This window comes from Melospiza melodia, chromosome 8 (genome assembly GCF_035770615.1).
Source record: "Melospiza melodia melodia isolate bMelMel2 chromosome 8, bMelMel2.pri, whole genome shotgun sequence".
Lineage (NCBI taxonomy): Eukaryota > Metazoa > Chordata > Aves > Passeriformes > Passerellidae > Melospiza > Melospiza melodia.
Genome location: NC_086201.1, coordinates 22,698,485 through 22,714,035, shown reverse-complemented (window position 1 = coordinate 22,714,035; position 15,551 = coordinate 22,698,485). Strand labels below are relative to the sequence as shown.

At 38.9% G+C, this 15,551-nt stretch overlaps 1 protein-coding gene across 20 annotated transcripts in view; it reads left to right on the top strand.

Moving 5' to 3' along the window:
* The window catches only part of TTN (titin), a 238,040-nt gene that overhangs the window by 176,745 nt on the left and 45,744 nt on the right, over nt 1-15,551 (top strand). For all 20 annotated transcript variants that reach the window (XM_063162226.1, XM_063162223.1, XM_063162220.1 and 17 more), the window contains 25 exons: nt 23-304; nt 563-862; nt 1,010-1,303; nt 1,400-4,366; nt 4,463-4,783; nt 4,892-5,176; nt 5,384-5,683; nt 6,012-6,314; nt 7,384-7,659; nt 7,775-8,074; nt 8,165-8,467; nt 8,706-9,005; nt 9,133-9,420; nt 9,513-9,809; nt 9,899-10,201; nt 10,295-10,600; nt 11,259-11,546; nt 11,649-11,939; nt 12,040-12,327; nt 12,494-13,084; nt 13,179-13,283; nt 13,774-13,971; nt 14,052-14,348; nt 14,469-15,056; nt 15,150-15,452. In XM_063162226.1, the coding sequence (XP_063018296.1) occupies nt 23-304; nt 563-862; nt 1,010-1,303; nt 1,400-4,366; nt 4,463-4,783; nt 4,892-5,176; nt 5,384-5,683; nt 6,012-6,314; nt 7,384-7,659; nt 7,775-8,074; nt 8,165-8,467; nt 8,706-9,005; nt 9,133-9,420; nt 9,513-9,809; nt 9,899-10,201; nt 10,295-10,600; nt 11,259-11,546; nt 11,649-11,939; nt 12,040-12,327; nt 12,494-13,084; nt 13,179-13,283; nt 13,774-13,971; nt 14,052-14,348; nt 14,469-15,056; nt 15,150-15,452 (10,374 nt within the window). The remainder of the gene's footprint in view (nt 1-22; nt 305-562; nt 863-1,009; nt 1,304-1,399; nt 4,367-4,462; nt 4,784-4,891; nt 5,177-5,383; nt 5,684-6,011; nt 6,315-7,383; nt 7,660-7,774; nt 8,075-8,164; nt 8,468-8,705; nt 9,006-9,132; nt 9,421-9,512; nt 9,810-9,898; nt 10,202-10,294; nt 10,601-11,258; nt 11,547-11,648; nt 11,940-12,039; nt 12,328-12,493; nt 13,085-13,178; nt 13,284-13,773; nt 13,972-14,051; nt 14,349-14,468; nt 15,057-15,149; nt 15,453-15,551) is intronic.

The following is a 15,551-nucleotide window of genomic DNA, read 5'->3' as shown; positions in this document are numbered from 1 at the left end:
AAACTTGTGTTTTTGATTCCAGAACCTCCTGAGTTAATACTTGATGCTAATATGGCCCGCGAACAGCATGTAAAAGCTGGTGATACCCTGAGACTTAGTGCTGTTATTAAAGGGGTTCCATTCCCAAAAGTTACTTGGAAGAAGGAAGATCATGAGGTCTCACCCAAGGCTGATATTGAAGTTACAGGAGTTGGCAGTAAGCTTGAAATCCGTAACACTGTCCATGAAGATGGTGGAATGTACTCCCTGACAGTTGAAAATCCAGCTGGTTCAAAGACTGTTTCAGTAAAAGTTGTGGTCTTAGGTAATCTTTTTGTCTTCCCTTTATACAACATCTTTTTACTCTATAACTGAAGATTAGGAAATAAAGAAATTTCTGGAAAATATCTGTAAACCAAGTTATAAACCAAGTTATATTTTTATTTTTATGCAAATATAAAAAATAGAAAAAGGACTAAAAACTTCATAAAATATAATATAGTTTATCTTGAAATTTACAAAGTTTTTTAAGAAATGCTTCGGTTACCAAATAAATAACAGATTATATTTTTATCAATGTTAGATAAACCTGGTCCCCCCAGAAATCTGAATGTCAGTGATGTTAGAAGCGACTCATGCTATCTCACTTGGATGGAACCAGAAGATGATGGTGGCTCTGTGATTACCAACTATGTGGTGGAGAGGAAGGATGTAGCTTCTGCACAGTGGGTAGCCATCTCATCATCCTCCAAGAAACGCAGTCATATGGCTAAATATCTGATGGAAGGCACTCAGTATCTCTTCCGAGTTGCAGCTGAGAATCAGTATGGTAGAGGTCCATATGTGGAAACACTTAAGCCTATCAAAGCTATAGATCCACTGCGTAAGTGTTTTTCAGTTATATGGTTTGATTTTTTTTATATGGGATTTGGTAATTTTGAGGTTGTCCTGTTGGTATGAACATGATACACTGGTACCATAGATTTTTCATGGTTTACCTAGTAACCACTTTGGTGTTGTGTTTTAAAAGATCCTCCAGGGCCACCAAAGAATCTGCATCATGTTGACGTTGACAAGACTGAAGTTTCCCTTGTTTGGAATCGACCAGATCGTGATGGTGGTGCTGAGATAACTGGGTATTTAGTGGAATATCAAGAAGATGGTGCAGATGAATGGACAAAGTTCCAGACAGTCCCTATGCTAGACTGTGTTGTTACAGGCCTACAGAAAGGAAAAACATACAAATTCCGTGTGAGAGCTCAAAACATTGTTGGTCTTAGCCTTCCAGATACAACTATACCAATTGAGTGTCAAGAAAAACTAGGTAATTTTTTTTTTCATGTTTTTTAACTGATTTTTTTTCTCTTTTTCTATAAGCATTTGCCCTGAAAAATTTATTTCCATTTTTCTCTAATTTCAGTACCTCCATCTGTGGATCTAGATGTGAAGTTAATTGAAGGTCTTGTTGTTAAAGCTGGCACCACAGTGCGCCTTCCTGCGATTATGAGAGGTGTGCCAGTTCCCACAGCAAAATGGGTTACTGATGACACTGAAATTAAACCAGATGGCAAATATAAGATTGAGACCGACAATTACTCAACTGTTCTTACTATCAAAGACTGTGTAAGAAAAGATACAGGAGAATATCTACTCACAGTATCTAATGCAGCTGGCAGCAAAACTGTGGCTCTGCACCTTACAGTTTTGGATGTCCCAGGCCCACCAACTGGTCCTATTAATATTCTTGAAGTTACACCAGAATATATGGTTATTTCTTGGCGCCCTCCTAAAGATGATGGTGGGAGTCCTATAATAAATTATATTGTTGAGAAGCGTCAATCAAAGAAAGAAACTTGGGGAGTGGTTAGCTCTGGAACAAGTCATACAAAAATTAAGGTTCCACGACTGCAGAAAGGCTGTGAATATATTTTCCGTGTCCGTGCAGAAAATAAGATAGGCATTGGTGCACCTCTGGATTCAGAACCAACAGTTGCTAAATACATGTTTGATCCACCATCCCCACCTGGTAAACCAATGGTTTATGATATTACAGAAAATGCTGCAACAGTGTCTTGGACCCTACCAAAATCTGATGGTGGAACTCCAATAACTGGTTATATACTCGAACGTCGGGAAGCATCTGGTAAATGGGTGCGTGTCAATAAGACACCTATACTTGATATGAAATACAGAGTCACCGGTCTTTTTGAAGGCAACACATATGAATTCAGAGTTTTTGCAGAAAACATGGTGGGCTTAAGCAAACCATCTCCAAGCTCTGATCCAATAAAAGCATCACGTCCTATCACTCCTCCTGGACCACCTATAAATCCAAAATTAAAAGACAAAACTAAAGAATCAGCTGATCTTGTGTGGACAAAGCCCCTCAAGGATGGTGGCAGCCCAATTCTGGGATACATTGTGGAATGTCAGAAAAGTGGAACCACACAGTGGAATAGGATTAATAAGGATGAACTCATTAGACAGTGTGCTTTCAGAGTACCTGGATTAATAGAAGGAAATGAATATAAATTCCGAATAAAAGCTGTTAACATCGTGGGAGAAGGAGAACCAAGAGAACTACCAGAAACTGTACTTGCAAAAGATATTCTTTCTCCACCAGAAATAAGCCTAGATGTGACCTGTCGAGACTTAATTACTGTCCGAGTAGGTCAAACAATACGTATTACTGGTAAGGTAAAAGGCAGACCAGATCCTGAAATAACATGGTCTAAAGATGGCAAAGTACTAGTCCAAGAAAAGCATGTTGAAATACTTCATGATCTACCTAATGTTGAACTGCAAGTGAAGGAAGCCAAAAGATCTGATCATGGCAAATATATAATAGCAGCTAAAAACAGCTGTGGACAGGCTCAAGCTTTTGCTATTGTTAATGTACTTGACAGACCTGGACCATGTCAGAACCTGAAAATAAGCTATGTCACAAAAGACTCTTGTATGATCTCTTGGGAGAGTCCAGTGGATAATGGTGGCTCTGAAATTACAAATTACATAGTAGAATACCGTCAGCCAAATCAGAGGGGATGGTCAATTGTCTCCTCTGATATTACTAAGCGATTAGTAAAGGCAAATCTTGTAGAGAACCGTGAATACTTCTTCAGAGTTTGTGCAGAGAACAAAATAGGTCCAGGTCCTTGCATTGAGACCAAGACTCCTATCCTTGCTATCAATCCTATTGACAAGCCTGGAGAGCCAGAAAATCTTCACATTGCAGAGAAAGGAAAGACATTTGTATACCTGAAATGGAGAAGGCCAGATTATGACGGTGGAAGTCCCAATTTAAGTTACCATGTTGAGAGAAAACTGAAAGATTCAGATGAATGGGAAAGAGTTCACAAAGGCAGCATTAAGGAAACACACTACATGGTAGATAAATGTGTGGAAAATAAAATTTACCAATTCCGAGTTCAAACTAAGAATGAGGCCGGTGAAAGTAACTGGGTAAAAACAGCTGAAGTTGTTGTGAAGGAAGATCTCCAGAAACCAGTGCTAGATTTGAAATTAAGTGGCGTTCTAACTGTGAAAGCAGGCGACACAATTAGAATTGAGGCTGGAGTCAGAGGAAAACCACAGCCTGAAATTGTATGGGCAAAAGACAAAGATGCCACAGATCTCACCAGATCTCCAAGAGTCAGTATTGAAAACACTTCTGACATGTCTAAGTTTGTTCTCACAAAATCAAGGCGCACTGATGGTGGGAAATATGTGATAACAGCAACTAATGCAGCTGGTAGCTTTGTGGCATATGCTACTGTTATTGTCTTGGATAAACCAGGTCCCGTACGAAACTTGAAGGTCACTGACATTTCAAGTGATAGATGTACTGTTACTTGGGATCCTCCAGAAGATGATGGTGGTTGTGAAATACAGAACTACATCCTGGAAAAATGTGAAAGCAAGCGTATGGTTTGGTCTACATTCTCTTCCTCTGTCCTAACAAACTATGCCAAAGTGACACGCCTCATTGAAGGTAATGAATATATATTCAGAGTGCGTGCAGAGAATAAAATGGGCACTGGTCCACCAACAGAAACACATCCAATTATTGCAAAAACGAAATATGATAGACCTGGACGCCCTGACCCTCCAGATGTCACAAGAGTCAGCAAAGAAGAGATGACTGTAGTTTGGAATCCACCAGAATATGATGGTGGCAAATCAATTACAGGATACATTTTAGAGAAGAAAGAGAAGCGGTCACTAAGATGGGTTCCTGTTACTAAAACTCCAATCCCAGAGAGACGCAAGAAGGTTACTAATCTCTTCCCCGGTCACGAATACCAGTTCCGCGTCAGTGCTGAAAATGAAGTCGGACTTGGAGAACCAAGCTTGCCATCAAGACCTGTAATAGCCAAAGACCCAATAGGTAAAATCCCACTGTATTTTTCTGTATTATTCCAATGTTAACAGATTGCTAAACTGCACATTTGTGTTCTAACCTGTAATTTTTACTGTCTTGCAGAACCACCTGGTCCTCCCACAAACTTGAGAGTGGTTGATAGCACAAAGACTTCCTTAACCCTTGGCTGGGGAAAACCAGTGTACGATGGTGGTGCTCCGATTATTGGATATGTTGTAGAAATGAGACCAAAAGTTGAGGGTGCTGATCCTGAAGCAGGATGGAAACGATGCAATGTTGCTGCTCAAGTTATTCATACAGAATTCACAGCTACCAGCCTGGATGAGAAGCAATTATATGAGTTCAGGGTTTCTGCCCAAAACCAGGTTGGCCTTGGCCGACCAGCAGAATTGAAAGAAGCTGTGTCTCCCAAAGAAATACTTGGTGGGTTTTCCCATCTTCTTTTGGGTTGTTTACATACAACACTTTTTTTTCTTTATGCTTATTTTATTTAATGTGCAAAACTTTGCATTTTATTTCTTTGTCTTTCAGAACCTCCTGAGATTGAGCTGGATGCCAGCATGAGAAAGTTAGTCACAGTCAGAGCAGGATGCCCTATTAGACTTTTTGCCATTGTGAGGGGTCGCCCAGCACCAAAAGTCACCTGGAGGAGAATGGGTATTGATAATGTTATCAGAAAAGGACAAGTTGATCTGGTTGACACTATGGCCTTCTGCGTCATTCCCGATTCCACACGTGATGATTCTGGCAAATATTCATTGACACTTGTTAATGCAGCTGGAGAAAAGGCTGTATTTGTGAACGTCAGAGTTCTGGGTAAGTAATGAGAGAAATACCTCAAGACAATTCTAAAACTATTTTGGATATTCCTTGCAGGAATATTTATTATCCTCATGTGCAACATTTTTTGAGCATAATTGTATCACTTAACACTAACCCCCTCCATGTAGACAGCTGTTGATCCTCTTTAATTTTAACTTATTAAAGAAGAAAATACTAACATAAATTGAAATTTCTTCATAGATACTCCTGGACCTGTGTCAGACTTCAAGGTTTCAGATGTCACCAAGATGTCCTGCCATCTTTCATGGGCACCTCCAGAGAATGATGGGGGTAGCCCAGTGACTCATTACATCCTGCAGAAACGGGAGGCTGACAGGAAGACATGGGCAACAGTCACAGCAGAACTGAAGAAAACTAGTTTCCAAATAGCAAACCTTGTGCCTGGAAATGAATATTACTTCAGAGTAACAGCAGTGAATGAATATGGATCCGGTGTTCCAAGTGACATACCAAAACCTGTTCTAGCATCAGATCCTCTAAGTAAGTGTGCCTTTATGTATATTTTATGTTTGCCTCCATGGATGTTTTCTGTTTCTTTTTCTCTAATTTTGACAGATTTTGCATTTTTTGAGTTAGTGCTTCTAAATGGAACAATGCTGCTGACTACTCAAGTATAAACATAAGTATGTCTGTATCAGTTTCTTTCAAATAATATGATCAATGAATATAGTACCTTTGAAATTATTATGAATTTCCATCTTTTATATATTGTTCTTGTTGAATTTGCATGGATAGCATCCAATATTCAAGAGTAAGAAAATCTTGGAAATTCAGTGTTTAATGTGTTCTTTTTTTCCCCTTAAATCAGGTGAACCTGATCCACCAAGAAAACTTGAAGTTACTGAAATTACAAAGAATAGTGCTACTTTAGGCTGGCTGCCACCACTGCGCGACGGAGGCTCTAAGATTGACGGATACATTGTTAGCTACAAAGAGCACGATCAACCAGCAGATCGCTGGATGGAGTATTCAGTCGTTAAAGATCTCTCCATTGTTGTGGCTGGTCTGAAAGAGGGAAAGAAGTACAACTTCAGAGTGGCAGCTAGAAATGCTGTAGGAGTAAGTTTGCCAATAGAAGCTACAGGAGAATATGAAATTAAAGAACAACTCAGTAAGTAACAATTTGAATACTACGAAATATACCGCTTCAATAATTAAATGAGTGAGATATACAGGTTTTTGAGTCAAGAAAGATATTTTCTTTACAGAGTTATCTAGAGGATTGTGGTTAACTGCACTGAATATTTTGACAGGTCAGGTAAAAATGAGAGTTGAGCACTAAGTCAGAATTATTAAATAATTTTTCAGGTACAGTTGCAGTTGGAACTGAAAGATAAGAATTAGGGAGAAATAAATAAACAAATTTAAAATACCTTCAATTAGGTTTAAATGAAAGAGAAGAAGTGTCAGACTGGTAGATTGAGAGATAAATTGGAAAGATGGACCTATTTTAATGTAAGAGAAAATCAGTGATTTATATTATAAGGTTTGTTGGGAATCTAAAACAAAAATCATGGAGGACAGGTTGGCCTATATAAAGTGGCGGGGTTCCTGAGGCACAGAAAGATGTAGGATAAGGGCATGATGAGTAAATCTTCTTAATTTGGGACATGGGAAGAAAAAGAGAGAGGTATGGGAACAGGAGAATGAAAACTAGCCAGTGGAAGGAAGTACACCAAACATGCTGCCAGGTTTCTTTTGGGAAAAAAATTGATTTTGTGCAAAAGAAGAAGTAGGAGAAAAATAATTCAAAGATACAGAAAGACTGACTGTGCAAGCAGGTTTATCTCAGTAAGAACTTCCGTTTTCTTCTCCATGTTTTTTGTAGAAGGTCAGCAATAAGCGAGCAACAGGTTTCAGATAAAAAGAGAAATTATATTTTGTGCATTAATAGTGCACAATTCTCTACATAAATGTGTATGAAGGCAATCCAAAGTCATATATATTCTCTTATAAACTGTACAGTAATACAGAAGTAAGGCTGGAATGGATATTGTCACCCGCAGAAAGTGAAGTTGTCCATAAGTGGAACCTAAATTAAAGAGTTTCTAGTCATTCATACAGATGATTCCACTTAAGAGAGAAGCAGAGAAGTTTCACATGAAAAAATAAGAAAAAGTAAATTAATATGTCAAAGAAGTTGAACTTATTTGCCTCTGTGTGTGTTTTTTTTTTCACAGTCCCACCTAAGATTCTGATGCCTGATCATGTTCACATTAAAGCTGGAAAGAAACTGAGAATTGAAGCTCATGTATATGGGAAGCCTCAGCCAGTCTGTAAATGGCTGAAGGGAGATCAAGATGTAGTTACATCCAGTCGCCTTGCTGTGCATAAAGCAGAAAAGTCTTCTGTTCTTATCATTAAGGATGTGACTAGAAAAGATACTGATTTTTATACTCTTACTGCAGAAAATAGCTCTGGTACTGATAGTCAGAAAATCAAAGTGACAGTCATGGGTATGTTCCATTTGGTTGTTTTTCAGTCCAGCTTTATACAAAGCTGGTTTTATTATATTCCAGTAGTTGCCATTTTATTTCATCCCTTTTTTCTTAATATACTTTTCTCATGCAGATAAACCAGGTCCGCCACAGCCTCCATTTGAAATTTCTGAAATAGATGCTGATGCTTGCACTCTTTCATGGCACATACCTCTTGAAGATGGTGGCAGCAACATTACAAACTATGTAGTTGAGAAATGTGATGTGAGCCGAGGAGACTGGGTAACCGCTTTATCTTCTGTCACAAAGACAAGCTGCAGAATTGGAAAACTGATTCCTGGAGAAGAGTATATGTTCCGTGTTCGTGCTGAAAATCGTTTTGGGATTTCTGAGCCTCTTCCTTCTGACAAGATGATCGCAAGATTCCCATTTGGTATGCCAGTTTTTGATAGCAGCATTTCTCTATTTAAACTTTCTACTGAGAAAACATACAATTGATGTCTATCTTCATATTCCTTTCTAGATGTTCCCAGTGAACCAAAGAATGCACGTATCACCAAGGTCAATAAGGACTGCATTTTTGTTGCTTGGGATAGACCAGATAGCGATGGAGGCAGTCCAATCACTGGGTATCTCATTGAGCGCAAAGAAAGGAACAGTTTACTGTGGGTGAAAGCTAACGACACTGCCGTGCGCTCCACGGAATACCCTTGTGTGGGCCTCATCGAAGGTCTCGAGTATACTTTCAGAATTTATGCACTGAACAGAGCTGGAGCAAGTAAACCTAGTAAACCAACCGAGTTTGTCACAGCAAGAGCACCAGTTGGTAAGTCAGCCGTACCAATACTTTGCAACAGACTGTTTTTATGATAATTTTCAATATATCTGCAACTTATTATGATCTTTAGTTTGCCCTTCTGTTTATACTTTCATGTTTATTATGACATCACTCTGATTGCACTGTCTAGGTATGCAGTAAATAGGATCCAGTAATATTAAAGCCATTTTTAATGTATTAGTTCTTTTTTTAAAAATATACTATAATATGTTTTTATTTGCCATAGATCCCCCTGGAAAACCTGAAGTTATTGATGTCACTAAGAGTACTGCATCACTGGTATGGACAAGACCAAAGCATGATGGTGGTAGCAAACTTATTGGCTACTTTGTGGAGGCTTGCAAATTACCTGGTGATAAGTGGGTTCGGTGCAATACAACTCCATATCAAATACCCCAGGAAGAGTACACTGTGACTGGTTTGGAAGAAAATGCTCAGTACCAATTTAGAGCAATTGCCAAGACAGCAGTTAACATTAGTCGACCTTCAGAGCCTTCTGATCCAGTGACCATTCATCCAGAAAATGGTAAGGAATACAAAAGCATTTGATAGCTCTGGAAGGAGTCTGTGCATATTGGGAACTAACACGCATGTGAAGAATGAGACATTTACCTCCTACTAGATCAATTAACTTTTGGACTCTTTCCTTTCAGTTCCTCCCAGAATAGAGTTGGATCTGTCTATGCAATCACAGCTTACAGTAAAAGCTGGATCTAATGTGCGCCTGGAGGCAAATGTGTATGGCAAGCCAATGCCAGCAATCACCTGGAAGAAAGAAGGAGAAGTTTTAAAGCCATCTGAAGGTCTTAAGATCACCACAAAGAGAAATCTTGCTACAGTTGAGTTGTTCAGTGTTAACAGGAAGCAAACAGGAGACTATACTATCACTGCTGAAAATGCAAGTGGATCAAAGTCAGCAACCATTAGGCTTAAAGTACTTGGTAAGCTAAAGACTATCTATTAATAAACACATTTATAATTAAATTATATAGCAAAAGATAGAACTATAACAATGTGATGTTAATTGTTCTAGATAAGCCTGGCCCACCAGCTTCTGTCAAAGTCAAACATATGTATGCAGATCGTGCAATGCTTTCTTGGGAGCCTCCTTTGGAAGATGGAGGTTCAGAAATTACTAACTACATTGTAGACAAGCGTGAAACAAGCAGACCTAACTGGGCCCAAGTCAGTCCCAATGTACCCATTACAAGCTGCACTGTGGAGAGACTGATAGAAGGACATGAGTATCAGTTCCGCATTTGTGCTGAAAACAAATACGGTGTTGGAGACCCCATCTTAACTGAACCTGCAGTTGCTAAGAACCCATATGGTAAGTGCTTTGTGGAATAGTTTCATTAGTCACTGGGGTTTTGTCCTTACTTAAGAATGTGAGTGTAATTTTCAAATAAATCTCCACAGATGTGCCAGGACCTTGTGATCCACCAGTAATTAGCAATGTAACGAAAGACTTTATGACTGTTAGCTGGAAGCCGCCAGCTAGTGATGGTGGATCCCCAATAACTGGTTATATACTTGAGAAGCGTGAAACGAAGGCTCTTAACTGGACAAAAGTAAACAGGAAGCCTGTCATTGAAAGAACTGTTAAAGCTACTGGACTCCAGGAAGGAACAGAGTATGAGTTCCGGGTGATAGCATTGAATAAGGCTGGACCTGGCAAGCCTAGCGCACCGTCTAAAGCTGTGTATGCTCGTGACCCTCAATGTAAGCTAAAAGTCTCAGATATTTTCCATTATTATTTCCAAATATTATCATGCAGCATTTGGTATGCTAACTTTATGTTGTTTTAATTCCCAGATCCTCCTGGCCCACCTGCTTTCCCAAAAGTGGTTGATACTACTCGTAATTCCATAAGCCTATCATGGAGCAAACCAGCATATGATGGGGGAAGCCCTATCATTGGTTATCTAGTGGAATCAAAACGAGCTGACACAGACAACTGGGTCAGATGCAATCTACCCAAGAACTTACAGGCTACACAATTTGTGGTAACGGGGCTAATGGAGGATACAGAGTACCAGTTCCGTGTTTATGCTGTCAATAAGATTGGATACAGCGATCCAAGTGATGTTCCGGATAAACACACTGCCAAAGACATTTTAAGTAAGTTCACTGAAAACACATTGCCTTGTTGACTTTTGCTTCAATCTGTGGGATGAGTCTCAAAGACACACTTTGTCACAGGTCACAGGCACAGATTAATTTGGAACATATTTTTACTCAAAAAATGTGGGCTAACAATGGCTAATTTGGATGAAAACAGAGCAGTTAGGAACAGAATAGAATTTGGTGCCTGCTTTTTTCATTGTATGCTTTATAGCCTTCTGCTTCCTACTGGATCTTCAGGGGTTTTTGTCTTTTTCTAGTCATTATATTAGAATTTTCACATCTCTCATCTTTCCTAAAGCTTTCAGTCACCTTCATATCTTCTAAATAATTTTAAGCTAAGATTACTACTCTAAGCAGCTGTATGATACTCTGATTGTATGACACTTACTCCTTAAGATACATGCTAAGAGCCTTTCTAACATAAATGGTGTAAAGGCAGAAAAAAAAAGGAAGTGAAATCACTGGAAAAAAAAAGTATATTTTCAAATTATCTTCAAAGGGGAGTCAGGATACTTACTAACATCGTCACAGGCATGAGAATTTGGGTAGTCTAGTGAAATGCCAGTAAAAAGGGAGGTTTTGTCACTGTAACTTTTGTGATAATCTTAAACATGGTGCTTTAATTACATGGGTTATTTTCTTAAACACACAGTTCCACCTGAAGGAGAACTTGATGCAGAACTAAGGAAAGTCCTTGTGCTGCGTGCTGGAGTCACAATGAGACTTTACGTGCCAGTAAGAGGACGTCCACCTCCTAAGATTTCATGGTCTAAAGTGGGTGCCAACCTAAGAGATAGACAAGGATTAGACATCAAATCAACTGATTTTGATACCTTCCTGCGTTGTGAAAATGTAAATAAATATGATGCTGGAAAATACGTCCTCAGTCTGGAGAACAGCTGCGGCAAAAAGTCGTACACCATTGTTGTAAAAGTACTTGGTAAGTTTCAGGGCTTTCCCATTATAATATATTTGTTAACTTTTTAACTGTTTTTTAAAAGTCTGTTACTAAATCAAATATGGTGGTGTTGTGTTTATCCAGATACTCCAGGCCCGCCCATTAACCTGGTTGTAAAGGACGCATCCAAAGATTCTGCCTACATTACATGGGAACCTCCTCTGGTAGATGGGGGAAGTCCAATCACAAATTATGTTGTTGAAAAACGTGATGCAGAAAGAAAATCGTGGTCCACAGTGACAACAGAATGTCCAAAGACAAGCTACAGGATAACTAACTTAGAAGAAGGCAAATCTTACTTCTTCAGAGTTTTTGCTGAAAATGAATATGGTATTGGTGATCCTTGTGAAACTCGTGACGCTGTCAAAGCTTCTGGTAGGAAAAATGAATCGTTTTCACCTATTTTTTTTTTTTTGTTCAAATAATCTCTACTTTTAGCTTGAATGAAAACTTACTGTGCTTTTCTTCCTTCCAGAAACACCTGGGCCAGTTGTGGATCTAAAAGCTTCAGCTGTAACAAAATCCTCATGCAATTTGGTATGGAAGAAGCCTATCAGTGATGGTGGAAGCCGAATTTCTGCATATATTGTTGAGGTCCTGATTGGTGAAGATAAATGGCAAGAAGTCATGCGGGGAAAGAACCTCCATTTTTCAATGAGAGACTTAAAAGAAGGACAAGAATACACTTTCAGAGTGAGGGCCCAAAATGATGCTGGATATGGAACTCCATCAGAGATCACAATTGTAGCAAGAGATGATGTTGGTGAGAAGCAAGATCATTAATTCAATCCTTTACTTACCCAAATTATATTTTATGCATACTATCATTACCATGTACACATAGAAATAAGACACCTTTAAAACAGCATCTTAATTTTACCACAGAGTTTATGTGTAGTGGAATAACTGGATTCCTTCATTTTTTACAGCGGCACCTGAACTTGACTTAAGAGATCTACCTGATTTGTGCTATACTGCTAAAGAGGGTAGCAATTTCCGTCTTAAAATCCCTATGAAAGGCAAGCCTGTCCCAACTGTAACTTGGAAGAAGGATGAAGACCAGGCAATTACTGAGAGTGGAAGAGTTGCATTTGAATCTACAGCAGTTAACACCACCCTTGTGGTACATGACTGCCAGAAAGCTGATGCAGGAAAATACACAATAACTCTGAGGAATGTTGCTGGCAGCAAGGAAGGCACTATTTTTGTGAAAGTTGTTGGCAAACCTGGCATACCAACAGGTCCAGTGAAATTTGAAGAAGTCACAGCTGATGCCATAACCTTAAAATGGGGCCCTCCAAAAGACGATGGTGGTTCAGAAATCACGAACTATGTTCTAGAGAAGAGAGATAATGTAAACAATAAGTGGGTGACTTGTGCCTCTGCTGTCCAGAAAACCACATTTAGAGTTACAAGACTTCATGAAGGAAATGAATATACATTCAGGATCAGGGCTGAAAATAAATACGGAGTAGGGGAAGGTCTTAAATCAGAGCCTGTCATTGCAAAACATCCATTTGGTAAGTATCCATTATAATTTTTGAAATCTAAAAAATTCATTTTAGAGGTGATAATAATTTTTAACACTGCTGCATTTTTTTCTATATTGTTTAGATGTCCCAGATGCTCCTCCACCTCCCAATATTGTTGCTGTTCGGCATGAGTCTGTAGCTTTAACTTGGACTGATCCCAGAAGAACTGGAGGTTCACCAATCACAGGTACATCCCCCAAAACTTCCCTAGCATTTCAGTAGTTAATACTACTTAATAGTTCTTTCTCTTTGTCAAAAGGTAAGATAAAAGTAGCAGGTGTTTGCACTAAATTGATTGATTGATCAATTATTTGACTGATTTCACTGGTTTACTTCCTATTTAAAAAAATAAATAACTCAAATGTTGGGAAAATACAAACTGATAAACAATATCTTTTCTCAGAGCCAAAATATGTAAAGAAATAAACTCAAATTCACCTGTATTTGACAATACAGGTGTACTAAATTAGAAATTTGCATTTACAAACACCTCCTCGTTGCAATTATGTACATCCATTGCGTGTGTCCACATCCATTTCTTAACCTGATTTTCAGTGCTCCTCTTGCACAATGCATATACAACATGCAATATGGGCAGTATGATGTTTCCCAGTGCTGTGAGAAATTAGGATTTCTGGAAACCCCCCCTTATTTTTGTCTCATCATTTATCTTCTAGGCTATCACATTGAAGTTAAAGAAAGAAATAGTCTTCTGTGGAAAAGAGCAAATACAACGCCAATAAGAATGAAAGATTTCAGAGTGACAGGGCTAACTGAAGGTCTGGAGTATGAATTCAGAGTAATGGCAATCAATATGGCTGGAGTAGGTAAACCAAGTCTTCCATCTGAACCAGTTGTGGCACTTGATCCTATTGGTAAGTCATCGGGAGAATAAAAAGGAAAATTCTGAAATTTGAAATAGCTTTTGTTTGACTGCTATTTTTTTTTTCCCTAGATCCGCCTGGGAAGCCTGAAGTTATCAATGTAACCAGGAGCTCAGTAACACTCATTTGGACAGAACCAAAATATGATGGTGGACATAAATTAACTGGCTATATTGTTGAAAAGCGTGATTTACCCAAAAAGACTTGGATGAAAGCTAATCATGTGAATGTTCCAGACTGTGCATTTACTGTAACTGACCTTACTGAAGGCTGCAAATACGAATTCAGAATTAGAGCAAAGAACACTGCTGGCGCTATCAGTCCTCCATCTGAATCCACTGGAACCATAATATGCAAGGATGAGTATGGTATGTAGATGGCATTGAAAAGGCAGAATTTTACTTGAATGATTATTATCAAATTTCTTTTGTTTCCTGTCCCTGTGTTCTTGTTGTAACAATCAGTATTTTTTGACTTTGTTTTGACAGAGGCACCAAGCATTGTTCTGGATCCTACTTTGAAGGAAGGTTTAACAGTAAAAGCAGGGGAAACCATCACACTGTCTGCTATTAGTATCCGTGGCAAACCACCTCCAACTTCAGCATGGTCTAAAGCTGGAAAAGATTTTAGACCCTCAGAGCTTGTGCACATTGAAACCAAACCAACTTCTTCTACTCTAAGTGTCAAATATGCAGCCAGAAAAGATTCTGGAGAATACACCATCACTGCAACCAATCCTTTCGGCACTAAGCAGGAGACTGTACATGTGAAAGTTTTAGATATTCCAGGACCTCCAGGGCCTATTGAGATCAGCAATGTTTCAGCAGAAAAAGCGACTCTTACATGGACACCTCCTGCAGAAGATGGTGGATCACCAGTAAAATCATATGTTCTTGAAAAGAGAGAAACTAGTCGACTGCTCTGGACATTGGTTGCTGAAAATATTGAGAGCTGTAGGCATGTTGTTAGCAAGCTCATTCAAGGAAATGAATATGTTTTCCGTGTCTCAGCTGTAAATAAGTATGGCAAGGGTGAACCAGTACAATCAGAACCAGTTAAAATGGTGGATAGATTTGGTAAGTAGAACAAGCTAAGGAATTCCAGTGTGGTTTTATTAAATTCTAAAGACTTGGTTTTTTGTTTAACTGTACTTTTTCCTTCCTGAACAGGTCCTCCAGGCCCTCCTGGAAAACCAGAAGTAACAAATGTGACTAAAAATACTGTCACAGTTACCTGGAAAAGGCCAGTCGATGATGGTGGAAGTGAAATCACAGGTTACCATGTGGAGCGAAGAGAAAAGAAAGGTTTAAGATGGGTGAGAGCAACAAAGAAACCAGTTTCAGATCTTAGATGCAAAGTAACTGGTCTTCTGGAAGGAAACGAATACGAATTCCGTGTCAGCGCAGAAAATAGAGCTGGAGTCGGACCACCAAGTGACACTTCAAACTCAGTCCTTTGCAAAGATGTTGCATGTCAGTATCATGCTTTTTCTTTTTGGGGCTGGGTGGGATGGGTAGGGAACACATTCAGAGAGCATATAAATGACTTCTGCTGTAATGTAATGTTTTATC